This window comes from Sciurus vulgaris (assembly GCF_902686455.1).
Source record: "Sciurus vulgaris genome assembly, chromosome: 7".
Classification (NCBI taxonomy): domain Eukaryota; kingdom Metazoa; phylum Chordata; class Mammalia; order Rodentia; family Sciuridae; genus Sciurus; species Sciurus vulgaris.
The window spans coordinates 56,489,245-56,509,391 of record NC_136467.1 but is presented as its reverse complement, the minus strand read 5'-3'; the positions used below and the strand labels follow the sequence as shown (position 1 = coordinate 56,509,391).

The following is a 20,147-nucleotide window of genomic DNA, read 5'->3' as shown; positions in this document are numbered from 1 at the left end:
TGGGAGCCGCTTGGAGGTTCATTAATATCATTAGCATTTAACCCCCTCCCTCTTCCCATCTCCTCCCCGCACATGGCTGACGTCAGACCCCGCCAGGAGTTGGGGGAAAAGCTAAGTGGGCCAGGGACGCCCTATTCCCCTCCCCGCGGCTGCCTGTCAGAGCGCTTCTGGAGATATTACAGAGGACCCAACCCGCAGCGACAGGCACAAAGTCACGGGGTAATGAACTTCGGGGACCCTTTGCCGCTGTGTGCGCGGCTCTCCCCGGAAGCCCGGACCTGGCCGCTTCTTCCCTCGGAAGATTTCCCAGCCATCTAGTTTGCCCACTCGGCTCCGTTCCGGCAGCACGGAGCCCATCTGCCTCTGAGCCTGCGGTTGTGTTTTCCGTCTTTCCTTAGAAGACCAGCGGTCTGTAGAGATCTGTCCACACTCTGCATGCCTATGTAGAGGGAGAGGTTGAAGACTCTGACAGGAATGGGAAAAGAGAGGGATTTTACCCTTTTTGTTCCATAGGCAGACCATTTTCGTGTCTCCATCTGTCTTTCAATAATACCCTTCTCGCACTGTCCTCCCTTCTTCAGCCTTCCTGTCCATCTCTCCATCTGTCTGTCCATGTGTATATCCATATTAAGCAGCAGTCCCAGCAGCCGCAGTTTTGCAAGAGGCGGGAAGAAACTTAAGGATGCTTAAATTTCCACTGTGGAACGAATTCTGAGCACCGGGAGAGCAGCGCCGCGCGCGATCGATACCCACCTGTCGGGTTCCGAAGCTTTGCAGGCTGGAGGGCGGCTGGCGAGCTGCGGCGCCCGGCAGCGAGGCGGGCGCTGCCTGCCGGGACTCCGGCAGTGCCCACCAACCGCTCCGCCCCGGGACCGCCAGCATGAGCAAGCCGGCAGGATCAACAAGTGGGTACCTCTCCCGGCCGCGGTGGGGCCCAGGCGCGCAGCCTGAGGTGGGCTGGCGGGAGGTCAGGGAGATCCTGTTCGGAGCACTGTGGCTCCAGAGCCCCAGAGAGGGACGTCAGCGGGTGAGTGCCCTTTGGCCCAGGTCCTCGTAGACCGTGAGTCGGACGGTTTCGTGAAGAGTGGAGAGCAATTTCGTTGCTTCTAGATTGCTTGATTTCCCCCTCTCTCTGGAATGGTGGAAAGGTTGCGACCCACTCAGCCCACCAGTCCAGCGAGTTGTTTCCATTTAGCCGCCAGGTGCTGGGGATGGGAGGGGTGGGACGGGGGCGGGAACTGGGCCGCAGCTCCAGGCGGCAGCACAATAACACATTCGCTCAAAACTCCTAGCTCCAGCGCGCAAAAGCAACTCTCTGCAAAGCGGATTTTGAATGGAATGCTTTGCACCCCTTTTCTAGCTATTTCAAATAATCCTGCAAAACTGGGAAGCAGAAACAATTTAAAAGTCACATTTTCTTTAATCCTAAATCCGCATAGGTCATAACTGGGGAATTTAAAGTATGGCGAACCACTCTAGCAAAGAGAACCAAATCCCTAATCCCAAGGACTTTTCGAGCCGAAGCTCAGCAGAGGCAGGAGTGCGCGGCCTGCTCCCTCCGCGCGCTCTCTCCTTCCTCAAACTTCCTTAGCCGCCGCCACTCTCCCCCAATGCCAATCAGCAGCCCACCTCTAACCACCCTACTTCGGGAGTGCTGGGCTACTTGTGAGTGTGAGGGCATTTGTGTGTGCAGTCCCAGCGGAACCCGAGAATGTGCAGGCCTGCGCCGGCGTTGGTAAAGCACGGCCGCGGGGCTCGGGTCTCCCCCAGACTTTTCAGTTCCCGCCTTCTCCGGGTCGGGGGCTGCGGGTTCCAGTGTCCAGTTCTGTGACTGCCACAGTCCTCACATCCCGGAGTTCTCCCGCCGCCGGTGTTTTCGCCTATAACATTTTTGGCGCTCAGTGCGTCCTTCCAGCCCCCTCCCCCCCTCACTCGCCCTCATTGTCCTGACTCTTTGAAAGTTGGTAGAGTCCAAGATACTTGTGAGGACTGATAATGAAGTTTCACTTAAGAGGGGTGTAATTCCCGCCCCCTCCCTCCCACCCCCGCAAGAAGTAGATTGTGTTTTTATTTTGTTCATTTGTTTTGATTAGGGTAATGCCGTTTTAAAAAAATCAGAGCAAAGTGAGCGTGAACAAAAAGAGAAAAGGAGAAATATTTCAAGCTAGACCAGAGAGAGGAGAGAGAGACCTCAACTGCAATCGAAATACACAGCCGACCCTTGCGCAGACTGGCGGTTCCTCTTGGCCTAGGGCCTACCCTTGCACTAGCTGTTGAGAATCTCTGGGAAGTGAGGCGGGCTCGCTTTTTGTTGCCCCTGTTCCCGAGTGCGTGCCCTTCCCAGGAGGCGAAGAAGGAGGCCTTTCCTGTCGCATTCTAGGTCTTTTTCAAAAAAACGAAGCCCGTGGGCCTGGGCAGGCCTCCTGGCTCGTTCGCACTGGGACAGGCCTGGTCTGCGGCCCTGGAAGTAAGGAACCTCGAGCTCTTTTGCCTTCCTGGGATGCGGAGATACCTGGGGACTTGAAAGGTGAGGCCTCAGTGACCAGGAAAGGGGCAAGCCCGCTATCTGTGGACTAGGACACGGGCGGACCCTCAGGATTTGGGGGTGGGGGAAGGCAGAGTGGGCACATTAGGGAAACTTGAGAGCTTCCCAACTTGCCAAGCCCGAGTTCGACCTTGGAAGCCTTAAGCCTGGTTCAGGTTGGACTCCGCTGCTGAGGTTGCTTAGGTAGGCAGGACAGCAGCCCCGGCCCACGGCGCCGCTGCTTCCAGGCGCTCTTCAGACCTGTGGCTTCAGCCCGCCCGAAACCTGAGGTCTGGGGCGGCGCGGGGGTCGGCGCGCAGCAGGCCGGGTCAGGACCGCGCTGGGCTGCGGAGGTCTTCACCTCCCGCCTTGCTCGGCTTCGCACGGTTGGAGGGCAGAGCGATGTCACTCGGAGCCCCGCCTAGGTGGTAGCAAGACCCTGGCCAGTCACCCCTGCAGCCCAGACTAACTTCTTTCAACAGCCTCTGATGGTAATTACAGTAATCGAAGCTGCCATATATCTTTAGGCAATTATGACAGACAAAAAGCCCCGAGGGGACCCCCTGGCGAGGGAAGTTAAGAACGGTTTTCCAGCCTGAGGAAACTCTGGCTCGCCTCAGGTCGCAGCTCGCTCGGCTTGCTAAATGAGAGGAGCTTTGCAACAGGGTCAACCAGTGTGTCTCGTGACCCCAAGTCACCCTAACGTGGCTGGGTGGCGGAGTCTGAGGCGCAGACCCGCTATGCCCAGGAATTTTCGCGTCCCTCCCTCCTGTGCCCCGCCCCAGTCCATTTTCCTGAATCTAATCTGCCCCAGGAGCCACCGCATCAGGCCTGCCCCTTGGCAAGGTCGACCTGCAGCGGTGGCAACCCAAGTGGCGACCATCCGGGAGTCCCGGCCCAGGGAGCCAGAGTAGGGTCACCAATCCCGCAGTGGTCTTCCCTCCATCCCCATCGGCTTCTCCAGAGAAGTGTGTCCTTGGCCTCCCGTCTGGATGGGAAGCAGGGAAGACCCCGTCACCGCTCCTCCCACACACTCATCTTGGCATCAAGAGTGCCATGGGGAAGAGGAGGACTGCTGGGGCGACAGTATTGCTGGGCCCCAACAGGGACTCCAGCGCGTCCAGAAGGCGTTATGCAGGAGAGGATGCTTGCAAAACGTGGAAATCAAATTTTCTGCTTCCAGACTGAGTGCGGTGCAGCAGAGCTGGCCGGGCTCCTGGGCGGCCGTGAATTCCTTCGGGCTCAGTGACAGACTCCCTGAGGAGGTTGAGGACAAGACCCGCTGTGGCCTCAGTGGGCTCTCTCCAGCCCCTCCCTCCCCTAGCACAACCTTCCCTCCCGCCCTGCGGGAGAGGGGGCTCCAAGGCGGTGGCCACAGCGCCGAGCGCCTCCCCCCACCGTCCTTTGTCGCGGTCCGAATTCCCATGCTACTCTTTTTGACGGGTCACTGGTGGCTCTATAGGCAGGTGCTGCGGCGGGGTTGTAATTACCCGGGCTGAGCCTGGTCGTTACCGACCTCCCCTCACAGCCCGGTCCCCCTCTCTCCCCCCTCCACCTGAGGCTGAGGCCCGGGCCCGGGGTGCAAGCCCGCCCCGACGCCTCGGAGTCCAAGCGAGTTTCCACCTGTGATGCCTCGGGTCCCTCCCCAGGCCGCGTCCTCACCTTCCTTGTTCCCCTCGCTGAGTGGTCTCTAGCCTCTGCCGACCCCAACCTAAGTGCTCTCAGAGCAGCTGTTGAGTTTCCCCGAGGCCTGAGCTCTCCCGGGCCCAGACAGGAGGCCTTCCGACGGGTAGCGATGGGAAAATCAAGCGTTAATAAGTTAATTGTTATTAAGTAATATTTTATTAAAGTGTTAACACTTTTTAAAATACTCCCTTTGTTTTGTGGGAGGAAGGATTTCTAAATCCCAATAAACGGATTCAGGCACTTGTTGGACTCTTGAACCTTAGAGAAAAACAATCCGCCCCCGCCCCGCTTTCTGAATTTTTGCATATTACCCTCTCCCTAACTTCTCCAGGGGCCGCGACCACCCCAGGTTCGGGGGATTCCAAGTAAAGTTCTCTGGAGCAGGAGTTCAGTGGGGGTGGGGAAACAGCCTTGAGAAATTAGAGCCCTTAAAAAAAAAAAAAAAAATCAGCCTCTGCCAGCGGCAAAAAAACCCAGAGGAAGACTCACACAGGACTAAATAAGAGGAGGCCAGCCTTTTAGGGGAGTAGAAGAGATGGCTGTCCCACACTAACTCGTCAGGAAATCGACAACTTGAGTCGCTCTCCTCTCTCATCCTACACCCGTGCTACTTTGCGGAGAAATTTTTTTCTTAAAAAAATAATTTCTCAAAAGCGATCCACCAAGCATTTTCTTAATAGGTAAAAAGAGAAAGTTGGGCAATTACCACTACCCTTATTATCATTAATAATCTGAGTATTAGCATCACAATAATAATCCTAATAATAACAACCGCCCGGCGGAGCTCAGAGAAAACTCGATTGCCTTCCAGCTGCCATCTCTGGTTCCAGCCGTGTTTGTTTTTCTTCTTTTCCCTTTTACATTTCAAGTTTGTCTCCTCGCGCGCTCACTAACAACTTTCTCTGTTAAATGCAAGAGCTGAGGAGGGAGGCGGCCAAACTTTCTGCGGAGCAGAAAGGCAGCGGCGGGCTGTACTGCCGCCCGGGCCTGCTGTAATCTTTTATTCCAAAATGGGTCTCGGCGATTAGGGGAGACCCAAATACATGTAGCGGTGCATGAATAATGCTCATTGTAGGAAACTGACACTTGCTCAAGGAAAAAAAGTTTGGCTATAAAATCACTTCATTATTTGCTTTTACCGCAGCTTCGATGCTAATCCCTTCAGAGGTCAGATTGCTTAGCATCTCTCTCTCCCTCTCCCCTTTCCTCCCTCTTCTCCTCCCTCCTCTCCCTCTCGCCTCTTACCCCCCCCCCCCATCTTCCCTGCCATCTCAGGCCGCATTTTAGATATCCCCTGCAAAGTGTGTGGTGACCGCAGCTCGGGAAAACACTACGGGGTCTACGCTTGCGACGGCTGCTCGGGTTTTTTCAAGCGGAGTATCCGAAGGAATAGGACATATGTCTGCAAATCTGGAAACCAGGTACCTTAGCCACCTTTGCCAGGGCTTCACTGCCCGGCTCCCCTCTGATGCCTCCCCCTCCTTTGTGCCAAGGCCTTCTCTGAATTTCCACCCTGCCGCGGAGAGGCCAAGTCCCGGCCTCTCCCTTCCTCTCCCCTCCTTTCTGCCCCAGCTCTGGGAGGCCCTTCGGCTCAGGAAAGGCCTGATAAGTTAAAGGAAGACGGATGAGTTTGCAGGAGGAAGTCTGAAATCCCATACCTTGCCTACGCTTTTTTTTTTTTTTTTTTTTTTTTTTTTTTTTTAAATCCCCTGACAGATTTTTGACACTGGGTATAGCCCTTGCCTAGTGGCTACAAGCCTGCCAGAGACCTAAGGAACTTTAGAATCTAAACCACAAGAAGCAAGTAGGAGAAAGGGCTACCTTAAGTTGCCTGTCCACCTGACCCCCGCTTCTAGCAGCACCCAAGTTCAGTGTCCGGACCACTGGGATGGCAGAGGTAAAGGCACATAGGTATGAGTTAAGGTCACCACTACTAAGCCTTAGCTAGGGAGAAGCAGAGCTGTTCTGAAAGTGGATGATAGGGCTTCAGCATCCATGTGACTTTACCTGGGCCTTGTCTGAAAAGGGCAGGGTGAGGAAGAAAAGAAAGCTCAAAGGAGGGTGCAACTGGAATCCTCCCCAAATTCCCATATCTTCTTCCACCTGTTCTGCTTAGAAGATGTGCCTGGTTGGTTGTGTATTAGTCTCCAGCCAGCAGAACTATCTCCAAGAGACAGGACAGTCAGGGTATTAGCTGAGCATGAGCCAGAGCTTCCAGACAAAGTGAGCGGAAACCCCTGATTGACTCAGTTTACAGCTCAGTAATCGACTTATTTCAACCTAGGAGATCAACCTTCTGTTTGTACACTTTGCCCTCTCTTTAGCCGGGCACACAGACCCTCAGCACAGAAGCCTCTGTCTTCATTCCTGGGAAGATCCCTGAGAGTCAGAAGTATCCTTTGGTATCCAAAATGACAAAAGGCTTTCACTAATTAATATATATGATACACATGAGCACACGCATTCATCATCCGATACTAGCGAATTATTCTGACTTCTTTTTCTGAAGGCATGTCTACTCCTATCAATTTCTGATAGATTTGAATTGGCAGCAAATACTTGAATATATTTGCACTGGGGATGTCATTTTCAACTCTTTAGCCCTGTTACCTGTATAATTGGATACTTAGCTCTCTATCAGTTTCTAGCTTTACCCTATGGACACATCACATTATATATGGACATAGTACTGTACCCCAGTAGCTCTACAGAGTTGGGATTACTGTGTGTTGTCAGATTTGAGCAGGCTTCTACTTTAATAATCTTTTATTTTTTGTGCAGCCTACAGAATTGGGAAATCTCAGATGTTATACTTGATATTTTAAAAGGAGATGGCTATCCAAACATATTGATATCAGTCCAAATGCTTGTAAAGGAGGGATAATAGACTCATCAGGCCTGGTGTTCCTTTTCTTGCAAAGAGAATAAAGGGGCTGAGCTGAGGCACTCATTCCTTCTTCTCCCAGGCTTCAGAAATTTATATACATTTTTATCTGATGTGAAAACACACTAAAGAACTAATAAGGTTTCTATTTTGCCTTTGCATGTTTATCAGAATACTGGGGAGATATCATTTGGGGACAGACATTTGATTATACTTAATAAGTTCTTTAAATCTCTTTACATTGAGCTATATTACACTGGCCCAAAATGCCCTGAAGAATACTCTTAGAAACTAAAAATTATCTCCTTCCTCTCTTGTTTTAAGACCAAGTAAATAATATTTCAATTAATATTAACAGTAATGAAGACATTTAGAAATTTTTATGAACTGCCCCCATCTCTAAACAAGCAGACACATTGTTTGTTCAGCTTTGTTTTTGGTGCTGGAGATTGAACCAAGGTTTCATGCATGCCAGGGATGCACTCTACCACAGAGCTAGAACCCCCAACCTAAAACAACATATTTTTAATTGGAGGAGTATAATCATATAAAACTCTGTATTCAAGTGTGTTATTTTCCCTAAAGGATATTTCAGGGGCAAATGTACTCACTCCTATTTCAGAATATACAAATATTTGAGGTCATGAAGCAAAACATAAAGACATATATTTTATTTTCTTCCTTCCCACTACAAATACAACAGAGGCAACTTATATAAATACAGGAAAGCACCAAACTTCTTAGATATTTTTTATGTATAAAATAACTGTACACAGGACTGGGGATGTAGCTTAGTGGTAGAGTGCTTGCCTAGCATACTCAAGGTTCTGGATTTGATCCTCAGCACCACCAAAGGTAAAATTACATAAAAATTAAAACTTAAGTACATATGCCTCTTTATGTATCCATGTATGTTTCCTCAGTAATTACACCTAATACTGAATAAATTCCAAAAGAAACTTAACTTGTGAATTTCCTCTTTTAATGGCCAACACTTTTTCCCCAGAAAATCATACTAATAAGACAATTATTTTCTTACTTGTGTCAGATAAATATTTCTAAAGTGGCAATTACCTATTTGTCAGTTTTCATGTTAATATTATCTATCCCTATTACCGTTTTCAGACAGTCCCTCATATTATCTTCCTGGGTGTATTTACACAGTAGACATTTCTAGATTTTCTCCAGGTCTGGGGCTCCTCCCTTCATTCCCTCACCTTCTGTAGGTAGGCCTTGCCATCCCAAGCACTCTGGCTTTTCTCTCACTTCCTGGGAATGGCTGTGTTTCCATTAATCTGGACTGAGGCTAGTCTTTAAGACTTGAGAGCTGTCTCAACATGCTAGTTACAAAAATGGCCTCAAGTACAAAAACGTAAGAGAGGAAACAGAACAGTGAAGAATAAACGGGAGAGATTTAGCTATCAGATAAATGGGCTCACCCAGAAAGTGGTCAAAGAGAGACTCAAGACCCGAAAGCAGAAAGAATGGTTAGCAGGGAAGAGGATTTGGGGCGGATCTTGACTAGCAAACCTGCTCCTTACCAAGCTTAGGGCCAGGTCGCTGTCTTCGGTCCTGAAAAGTCTATTCGTTGCAAACCACTGCCACTGGCGAAACTGCCCCTCGCGACCTTCTTTCAGTCCTGCGGGATCTGGCAAACCAGGCTCTCTGATCCCCTGCTGGGAGGAGGACTTTTCCTCCTTGTCGATCCATAGGGTCAGGGGCTGACCCACTTGCAGTGCCCCCGGAGTTCTAGCCCCCTACCTGCCCAAGTCTCTAGTGTGTCCGAGCCTGGACTTACTGATCCGGGGTCTGTGGTCTGGCGAGGTCCCCAGGCCGTTCCTTACGCACAGGCACGAGCTTCTAGCCTAAAGGCCCTGGGGGTCACTGACCGCCTGCGCTCTGTTCCAGGGAGGCTGCCCGGTAGACAAGACACACAGGAACCAGTGCAGGGCGTGTCGGCTGAAGAAGTGTTTGGAAGTCAACATGAACAAAGATGGTAATCAGTACATCCCTTTATTGTAATGTTGATTGAGTAGTAAGTAAATTATATGTTCAGATAATACACGGCACTCCTATGCATGTAAATCATCTCCTGAACAGAACACTTCTTTCCAGATGCTGGGAATTGGCCTCGGGCTTTCAGTGGTATCCTCTTCGTCTTTGCACGAGTCATCCACTCACCCCACTAAACTCCCATGCCCAAATCGGAAACTTGCGCCCCCAAAGCATCCTCAGAAAGTCAGCGTTGCGGGAACCTCAGGCAGCTCCAGACACGAGAGTCCTAGTTCTCTTTTTGCTTCTTTTTGCAAACCTTGCGGTCACTCCCTAGGCCTGTTATCCTCCCCCAGGATCTCAGTCTAGATAATCTCCTTGGAAGGAGATTGTGGGGGCTGAGCAATGGTGGCGTGTTGGAGGAGAGAGCGAGGCACGAAAACGGGAAATTCAAGCTCCTTTTTGCAAATTCACAAATACCAAAATTAGTATGACATTAGGCGGGTCAAGGCTTTTTCAGAACCTTTTCTCGGTTCTACAGGAAAGCGAGAAAAGGGGTTGGAGAGACCGGGTGACGCCATGGGTGCCTCCGACACCCAGTTCCCCTTAGACTTCAGGATGCTACCTGGGCGTAGCGCCCAGTCCAAGCCGAGTCCCCCGTCGTGGCCTGGCGAGGGCGCCTCCAGACCCGGGCATGGACGAGGGGTACTGGGCGGGAGGGCAGAATGCGGTCTAGGGAGTGGGTGCAGAGCGGGCCTTGCGGTGGAGGCGGCCAGGGCGGGTGGCAGCTGCCTGAGGCACAGCGCCTATCCGGGGGAGCTGCTTCCTCCACTGCGCAGGAAGCAGGAGGGAGCGTCCAACCTGTTGAACTTGTGTATTGACAAGTTGTCAAGCTCGGCGGGCGGAAGATTGCCCTGAATTAATTTGTTTGTTTAAACTGTTGGTGGTAATTGTCACATCTCCCCTGCCTTCCTCCAGCGCACTCGGAGAGCGGCTCTCCCAGGTCCCATCCCCCAGCGTCCCCGAGGCTCGGGTCCTTTTCTCCTTGGGGCCTTGGAAGCCAAAGCTATTCCTGTGGGGGCGGGTCTGGAGGTGGGGGGAGTTGTTCTTGGGCGGAGCCGGAAATGTCTGTATAGAGACTTTGTGCCTAGCTGTGAGTGACACTCCATCTCCACGTCGTGGGGGCTAGGGCACTTCGCTACACCTGCCCAGTCTGTGGTTTCCTTGCTAGCCCCTGGGTGAGGATGAGCCCTGAACCCACCGAGAACACTCGTAGTCTTGCTCGAGGCCAGAACATTATGGTGGCCCTTGGGATAAAGGCTCCTCTTCTTGGCCTCAGCTTCCTAATCCATACAATGTAGGAATTAAACGTTTATCGGAGCGCCTTCTGCGCTCACATTCCCTCTCCCTCCTTCTCTGCGCCTCTTGGATGACTTGCCAGCCCTGATGTGACATTGGGATGGAGGCAAGGTGGCGCTGAGCACCCAGCGGCCAAGTGTGGCCGCGTCTCTGATCCTGGATGTGTTGTCTGTCTGTTCATCTCTGCAGCTGTGCAGCACGAGAGGGGTCCTCGGACATCCACCATTCGCAAACAGGTGGCCCTCTACTTTCGTGGACACAAGGAGGAGAACGGGGCAGCCACACACTTCCCCTCCGCCGCTCTGCCCGCTCCAGCCTTCTTCACCGCCGTCACACAGCTGGAGCCGCACAGCCTGGAGCTGGCCGCGGTGTCCGCCACTCCTGAGCGGCAGACACTCGTGAGCCTGGCTCAGCCCACACCCAAGGTCAGTGGCCTTGTTGGGCAGGAAGGGACTCAAGCCGAGCAGAGGGTGGAGTAAGGCTCACTGAGTTCTTCCGAATTATGATGGGGTCAGGCAAAAGACTTCCTGGGTGCTCACTTTTAGGCCTTCCACTCTTCCCTTTGAGCCAAAAATTCTCAAACTTTAGTGTAGAGTCACCTTCTGAGTGGCTACAAGTGTGGACTACCAGGCCCGCAACCCAGAAATTCCCTTTCAGCAATTTTGGTGTGGAGGCCCAAAACTTGCAACTTTTGGAAACCCCACTGGTGATTGGAGGTGGAGTGGAGCCTTATCCAGCCCCAGAGGGGCAGTCTTAGGTTCCCAAAAGCCAGAAGAACAGACCTTCGTTTTAGAAGAAAGCAGTTGACTCCATCTGGAATACAGCCCCTGAGTTGTGAATCTCTGGGATCTATTTATTATCTTGGGCAAAGTGGTGGGTCTCCCTGGTGCAGGAGAGAAATGTGGAGTTCACATGGTTACTGCTCCCCTTACTGCCTTCAGAGCCACAAGAATTTACACCAAGATTGAGCCTGAACCACCTGGGAAGGCGCCATCTAGGGACTACTTTTCCAGGCCTCTTGCCGATATCTTCCAAGGTTTCCATTCCAGAGGGAGAAGGGCCTAGGATTTTCCCCAGAGGAGGGCCAGCTGCAGCCCCACACTGCAGGGAAGCCAAACACCTGGGCACATACACACGCACAATATTTAATATTGCTTTCTTACCCTTGATGTGTATAATAAGCTTGGAAAAGTAGTGTTATGAATATGTTGTCAGTTATGAATGGGAATGCTCTGTGAATGATTAAGATGTCTAATTGAAATATTTCCATAATATACTAATCCTTTCTAAAAATACTCATATGCATATTTGTGTTTGGGATGCCTATTAATTTATACTTTTTTCACATCTATTTTTATTTACACAAATGCAACCAGCTCTTGTCTAAATTGGGAGCCAGGCCTACGACTTGGCTCAGCCCAAAGAAAATTTCCTGTATGGGATGAAAAAGTCAGACACCCCTCTGGAAGGGAGAAGCCCCCAAAGAGTGGAAACGGGCTTTCCTCAACAGGCATCATTTCCAAAACTCTATAGATACAAATGTTTGTTTTTTTACCCACCTATGGCAACTGTACATTTAAGAGGGGTATATAGATTTCTTTCCATCTCCTCCCCTGTTTTTATTAGAAAATTGAAAGGTTGGCACTTCTTGCAAAGCTATTGTTTCCTCACGTCTAGGTGTCTCTCTTTCTTCCCCTCCTAGTACCCCCATGAAGTGAATGGGACCCCAATGTATCTCTATGAAGTAGCTACAGAGTCAGTGTGTGAATCAGCTGCCAGGCTTCTTTTTATGAGCATCAAGTGGGCTAAGAGTGTGCCAGCTTTTTCAACGCTGTCTTTGCAAGACCAGGTATGATCAACAGGACACAGAGGTCTTGTGAGAAAGGGGGTTGGGAAGGAAGCCATAGTATTCAACCATATCAAATGGTACAATACCTGGAGAAATCACCAAGGTAGGCATATATTTTTAGCCGCAATGAGGAAAACATTTATTTTTACCATCATCTTTCTAAAGATTCAAATTATCTATCTATGGAATTGTTAGTAAGACATGCAATTATGTTATTCCAGAAAAGCTGGATCCTGGTCTTCGAAAAACATATATAAGAACATTATCTCTTTTTTAGTTTAATTGAAACATCAAATTTAATCTCAAATTTTAAAATGTTAATGCTTTTTAAAACCATTGATAAAAATAGTGTTCTCTTGGGAACATTGGAACTGTGAGAAACAGAAGGTGGTAAGAGTATTCACCCATGAGATTATTGGAATTAGTTTCATTATATTATATTCTCAGCTTCATATTCTCCATTGAGATTTTAAAGACTTTGACTATTGATTCATCTGCATGTAAGATGAAAGGGCACATTTCACACCTCCTGCAGGCTAGAATCTTTTGTAATTCTTTTAGTATTTTTAGGAATTTTGTAAACAAATAGGCAAGTTGTGTAATTCTGTGGTTACAAATGACATTTAGAGGCAGAAAAATTATGTGTAGCTAAAAATTGCATTGTGCCAAACCCAGAAATTTTGTTGTTAGGAATATCAGTAATGGCCCCTGCCAGCATTTTTCTAACCTTAAGGGAAAGAAAGAAAATGAGGCATTCACAGCCATTGACTATTACCTATGTGTTCACAGAAATTTATGAGAAATTTCCCAAAAAGTAAATATGTAGTTTTTTGGGTTCGATCCCTGCCTGTGCTGGAGATGAACCCAGGGCCTCTTACAGGCCGTTGCTCTACCACTAAGCTATGCCCCCAGCTTTAGTAAGTATTTCTAAAAGCAAAAGATTTAACTCTTCATTTCATACCCAATGAAAGCATAATAGTGAGCTTTAATATGAGATATGTTTCCTTCAGAAAGACGGGCCAGGGCTGGGGATGTAGCTCAGTGGCCCTGGGTTCCATCTCTAGTATCACACAAACAAAACAAAGACTGGGCAATGTACTGAAAACATTTAATCTTCCAGCATGAAATATATTCAGAATTACATACTGTTACCTTGCACTTCATAATTATTATTTTTTGTACTTAATACAATAAAACTAAAAAATAATGTATTTGAAAATTCAAACTTTCCATTTATTTGTGATTTTGGTAACAAGCCTTCTTGATTCTCAGCTCCCAAAAGGAAATTCTTTCACATTAATCACTCAGAATTGGCTGAGTTTTGAGAGAGATTTTTCAAAATTAGAGATTTTTTTCAAGTCAGTTAGATCCTATCTTTGGCCAGGTTTACTGGTTGGCCCTACCCATTTTCTCTGTTCATGTGTGTATGTGTGTTTGTGTGTGTGTGCAAATTGGCTGTATTTTTTTTCTCAAAACAAGTATTTGTAGACTCTTTAATCCAAACAGAATTTACTTACTGTCTACCACTTAGCCCTTTGGTGGAAATTCTTCGACAATAAGCAAACTGCAGTGAAGTGGAATCCAGTATATTAATTTGGAAAAGGAGACAGATTTTCATTTTAATATTCAGTAGCACATTTTATTAGAATGAAAATGACAAGCACCTTGATGCTGTCCACTTATGAGTCTCAGAAAAATCAGGCAGTGAGATGAGGTAAACTCAGCAAAACCCGATTAACATAATTATACCCTGATTTCCCGCATGCCTCTTGGGAATTAGTGATCTCTCTCCCAGCCCAGCCCCCTCAACCCTCCAGGAAGATGGGGACCCATACTTGTCATCTTAGGAATCCTCTCCCTGACAATAACAGCATTCTGTACCAGGGGAGTCCACCTGCCATGCTGCGGCTGGTATTTCTTAGATCCTGGACCTCTGGAGAAGTTTTTAGGTGATCAAGAATGAGTGGATATAAGGACAAGAGGGGTAAATCCTTTTCTGAGAGAAGCAAACTTTGAGGAATTGGAATGGCTGACTCTCAAATGCATGTGCATATCTATAGGCACCTTTTCAAAACGGAAAATATGGGAAGTAAGAGAAAGCTAGACTATTTGGGAAAAAAATTACCAAAGACAGGCATTTAAAACACTTTAAAATAATGGAAATTTACATACTGGAATTGTTTATAAATTTATAAATTACACACTATATTATATTATACATCTATTGTATGACAGCTGATGCTTTTGGAAGATGCTTGGAGAGAACTGTTTGTTCTAGGAATAGCACAATGGGCCATTCCGGTTGATGCTAACACTCTACTGGCTGTATCTGGTAAGAATTGCACAATTTAATGACTTTGTTGTAGAAATTACCATAAAAATACATTACTGAAAAAAGAACAACATGTAAAGAATAACAAATTCCTGCTGAACAATAGAGTATACCTGTCATTTATAAATCTATATTTAAATGCAAATAATGTTGTTTTGTTGTATTCATGACTGCTTGCATTGTTATTTAAATGCAAATTACTGTGTTTGTTATCATCCAAGAGAAGATTTTATATTAACTTTCATACAATATAGCCAGTTTACATGGAATCAGATATCTTAGAGTGACAATTGAATAGATATTGATATGCAAGATTTTGTCAAAAATCAATATTAAATCATGAAAATGCCTTCATATTAGAATATTTATCCCATATTTTTATTCTAGGCATGAATGGTGACAACACAGATTCCCAGAAGCTGAACAAGATCATATCTGAAATACAGGCTTTACAAGAGGTGGTGGCTCGGTTTAGACAGCTCCGGTTAGATGCTACTGAATTTGCCTGTCTGAAATGCATCGTCACTTTCAAAGCTGGTAAGTAAACCCAGATCCCTGTCTCTTCTTCTCCAGTTTTGCCACCTCATTAATTCAGCCACCTCAAAGTCTAGATTGACCTTCACAAAAAGAGGTGATGTTTCAAGGGAGCTGATCCGATTAGGCTGGCCCCATCTTCAATGGCTGTGGTGACCTGCATGCTCTCCTGGTGGGCATCCATTTCCAGAGCAGTGCATTCCCACAGTATTTCCTCTGCTGCCTATCACAGTTTCCTGGTCTTCATTTCTAGTTCCTACACACAGTGGTTCTGAGCTAAGAAGTTTCCGGAATGCTGCCGCCATTGCAGCTCTTCAAGATGAGGCTCAGCTAACTCTCAACAGCTACATCCATACCAGGTGACTCTTGTTTGCCTTGAACATGTACTTAAGAAAATTGCTTCCATTGTGAATGTGCAAGCAGGCAGGAATAAGCCAGTTTAAACATTGTGACTAATTATCCTGTTGTCAGCCAGTTAATTTAGTTAGAATTTATGTCCTCGCCTCTCTCTCAGGATGGGTGAGAGGAGCAAATCAAATTAGTTGATCAAAGTGAAAGCATTGTCAGACACATTACGGCTGTCCTGGATGAACAAGTCGATCAATTGAAATAGTTAAGCACATTTGTATGAATGGATATGGAAAGGATCAAAAGTCAAATCTGAAGTTTTATGGTTGGTATATTAAATGGTGGTTGCATCATCCTTGATTAAAAGTAGATGCCTTTTCTTAGATGCCAATCCCAAATCAAAGGACCAGAGAACTTTCTAGAGAAGCCATCTTCACTCCTTGACATAACCACTACTTGACTTCAGTGATGGGTAGCTGTTATTTTGTGTAGTAGCACCACAAGGTTACATCTGACCAATCAGGGCCCTCTGGTAGAGACTGTCCTTAGCTGTTTGTAGAAACTCTTTAACACCGAGACTCCAGCAGTGGGCAAGCCCACCAAGAGGTGTAGACTTTCTGATTCTGTATTCAGATGCAAAGGAGTCAAGAGCAATAGAGCCTCTCTAGCTTTCCAAGATAGGACTGTGGTGGATCTGAGGTAAAAATAGAATTGCTTATTCTTGTTCTAGATTGATCTGGAAAGGGACCTGGGAAAGCATATCTCCATCATCTCAACGCCAGCCATAGACACTATGGTAGGAATAGCTACATGATATGGGTAGAGGCCATTAGTGCCTCTCACACATGAGGAGTCAGAGAAATCCCAAGTCATCTGTATCAGTTTGAGGTGACACCATTTCTAATAGTATCTCCTTATTACTATCATAAATCCCCTTTTGAAAGCTGAATGAATAAAAGCTTACCTCCCCATGGAATATCATTGAAACTATGTTGAAAGATAGTACATGTGTATATGTTTTTCCAAAGTCAAGTGCCATGGTTTGAAATATAAAATCCATGTTGAATTTCAGAACATATGTTTAGTAATAGTTAATGTTTGTTCAAAATGATGAAATGAACACAACAAAATGACAAAATGGATTAGTACATAATTTGGACACTTTTCTCCCACTAAAAACTGACCTTTGACATTCAGAGCTGATAGGATATTAAGAGCACCAGACTGAGAAGAATGTGGTACTCAGCCTTTGGTTCAGTCCAGCTTTGCTGAGTACTACTCACCATGCACAAAGCTCCAAGTGGGGATTGTGGGATACCAGAAAGACAAAAGACATGCCCACTTCCATCATGTGCAGTGGGCAGAGATGTCACTCCAGTTCAGACCAGAGAGGAGAGAAAAGTAAAATGGGAAGCTGGAGAGATTAGTTGGAAGGTGATGAGGAAAATCTGGAAAGCCTGATTGATCTGAGTTGCTCCCTGAATGGTGGAAGGATTTCAGCAGGGAAAAGGGAGTGCAGAAAGCCAGTGGAGGAGTGGATGGCAGTGTTGTGGGGGGTGCCAGAGAGTTCCAGGGGGAGGGCTGGGAGCCTGGCACACAAGGAGTTGCCCATAGGATGATCCAGGAGAATTCCACAAGTGAACACCAATCTATATAAGAAAAACAAGTAGTGCACAACTTCTTCCCCACTCCTCAAACAAGGAAATGATCTGCGGGAGGAATACATCTGCTTCAGCATTGGATTCTTATATCATGATAACAGTAACAGCTGTAGCTTAATATCTAGGGTCACACATGTGACAGAAATGATGCTGCCTTATTCCTTAACTCTTTCCTAGACACTTTCCTGTCTAGGAAAATAAAATCTGAAATTGAAATGAAAAGTGAATGTGCAAATTGAGCTAATTGTTACAGCTCTGTGAACTATTTCTCTATCTAAGGCATAAAGAAAAGACTAGAAATTGGCATTTCACAAAACTATGTTATAACTGAAGTTCAAATACAGGAACCTGTGGTAGACAGAAAACATTTCAAATGGAAAAGAAACTTCTTGTTATTTATACTAATGGATGAAGTCAGGGCTATAGATACTCTAAACAATAGTTTTGAACAGTTAGATTCTGTCTCTCACGCACGCACACACATTGTTACTGTTTCTGGGTAGTACATTACTCCACATGTAATAGACTATTAATTCTTGTTGACTGACATTAACCAGCCTTTTCTCAAATAGAGAGTAAAGGAAGTATGAGAGTAAATAAGTGGAAAACTATTCATTGAAAATCAAGAGTTAATTGTCTATGGTTTCTCCAAAAAGTCATGCCTGTGAACATCATTATTTCCCACAATGGTTTCTTACCATGGGCAATGGTTGGCATTTGTGGGGGATGCTGCAGACATGGTGCAGATTGTCTAGGCAGCCTCTGCCTCAGACGCTCTGCGTGAAGAAAAACTGTTGAAGAAAGAAAGTGACCGAAGTGAAAGAGAGACATGAGACATGGGATTACTTTCTATGAACCCTAGCAGACACATTCAGCAAAAAAGAAAAAATGGTGGATTTTATGTTTTTATGTTTTCTTTTGTTTTAGTGTAGATAAGCTTCATTATTTTCTATCACATTATTAAATGTGGCCTGGCCTGGTGGCCCCTGTCCATGGTGGTCATTCATGAAGCTGGGCAGTGTAAGAACCAAATGAGATCTTCAGAGACACACATATGAATTATAAGCCTAGTATCTACTTGAACAGAGAGATTCTTATTTGCCCAAAGCTAAGAGACAAAAATGAAAGTTGCTCTCCTGAGCTCTATCTTCAGGGTAGAGATACCAGGCAGTTAAACACAGCTACTAAACTCCTTTGAAGGAATTTTGATATCGCGGTTTTCCGCGCCTTGTGGACTGGGTTGAACTTGGATTAGTCACAGAGCATGCCCTGCAGTTCAGTTTGTTTTTTTTTAGGTGGCTTGTTTCACTGGAGGGACCCCCTCCTTGTGGAGTGAGCTGATACCTGATTTCAAGCTGTTGGCTGAAGAGGTAGAGGGGCTGCGTGAGGAGGTGGCTTACAGGCATCTAAAGACAGCAGGAAATTGAGCTTGCACATCTGAGTACAGATGTATGTTGGACACCAAAAGAGGAAATTGTTAAGCAATTTCTCACATCTTTAATTATATGCCAATTTCATTGACATGAAAGTTGGGTGGCACTGCCACCCAACAGAACTTAGTCTTTAATTTGCAGTGTAATAAGGATGGAATTATTCCTGAGAGTGACTAAGTATAATGCCTGAATAATAATTTGGAGAATTGCTTAGAAAAAGAAACCATTTTATTTGAGGGAAGTAGCCTTGTGAAGGAGCCTTGAGAACAAGAAAACGTGCGTTCTACAGCCATCTTTATCATCAGCACCTCAGTCATTTTCTACAGTAGTAATGTTAAGTTTATTATTTGGCTTAAAGTTAGTATCATGTTTCTTAAGACTGTTCTTTCTCTGGACAAAATGCAACCCCTTTGCTAATGCAGAGAGAGTCACCGTGTGATTCTGGAGGTGTCATTTATGTTCTCAATGTCTCAAGTAGTCCACCTGCAAGTCAGGAGCAGTAGTGCCTGTGCAGAGCTCTCCTGCAGGGGTAGTATGTTATTCAAGAGGCCTACAACAGGGAATTATACTGGAAATGGTGTATGTTCAAGTACACAAGGTTAATTCCCATTAGCAATGGGCTCTGACATAACTCTCATGGCTTCTTCTTGCATTCCAGATACCCCACGCAGCCTTGCCGCTTTGGAAAACTCCTGTTGCTTTTGCCAGCTTTACGTTCTATTAGCCCATCAACCATAGAAGAAGTGTTTTTCAAAAAAACCATTGGCAACGTGCCGATCACAAGACTGCTTTCAGATATGTACAAATCCAGTGATATCTAAACTCTCAAAGTACCCACTTTTCAGGATGGGACAGTATCAGATGAACTTCTACCCCTGGAGAACAAGCCTCAACTAACAAACCCTTCAGAAAGCAGAAACCTGGGAATGTGTAGCCTTCAGGAAAAAATGCCAACTGACACACAACAGTTCCAGTAGCTATGACCTGCTGCCTCCACCAGGGCAGGGCAGCCAGGAAGGAAAGGGGTTGCAAGAGGACCACATGGCAGGAAGTCACAGCTGCCATGCCCTAGGAGGGGCAAACTGGGGGCTGCCACAGGCCGAGCCGTTCTGCCTCTGACCTGGAAGATCTGGCCTAGCTTCAAAAGCTGAAAGACAAGTCGTACTTTCCTTTCCTTTTTAGCACATAGAGTTGGGAGATCCAATATATCTCTGTGTATAACATCATACTGCAGCCTGCGGAACTATGTTATGTTGGAGAATTTATTTTAAAAAGAATGGTTAGGTTTGAAATCAAAAGTATTATCAAAAGTTTCCCTTCTATCGTAATACATCATTAAGTGGCCTTCAGAACCGAGTTAATATGTGAAAAGTAGCTTATGCTGTGTGATTTGCTTTTCCTCTATCTCCTTTTACCCCTTTCTCTCTTTCTGTTTTTTCCTTCCTTCCTTCCTTCCTTCCTTCCTTCCTTCCTTCCTTCCTTCCTTCCTTCCTTCCTTCCTTCCTTCCTTCCTTCCTTCTTTCTTTCTTTCTTTCTTTCTTTCTT

At 46.5% G+C, this 20,147-nt stretch overlaps 1 protein-coding gene across 1 annotated transcript; it reads left to right on the top strand.

Moving 5' to 3' along the window:
- Positions 1-880: 880 nt before the first annotated feature.
- On the top strand, positions 881-19,832 carry NR2E1 (nuclear receptor subfamily 2 group E member 1; the record flags this gene model as incomplete). The annotated part of the gene is made up of 9 exons (XM_079146315.1): positions 881-905; positions 5,486-5,631; positions 9,003-9,090; positions 10,635-10,870; positions 12,148-12,294; positions 14,530-14,626; positions 15,014-15,163; positions 15,414-15,519; positions 19,261-19,832. 9 exons carry the CDS (start codon positions 881-883, stop codon positions 19,421-19,423), a joined length of 1,158 nt encoding a protein of 385 aa, XP_079002441.1. The 3' UTR covers positions 19,424-19,832.
- Between the last annotated feature and the right edge of the window lie 315 nt (positions 19,833-20,147).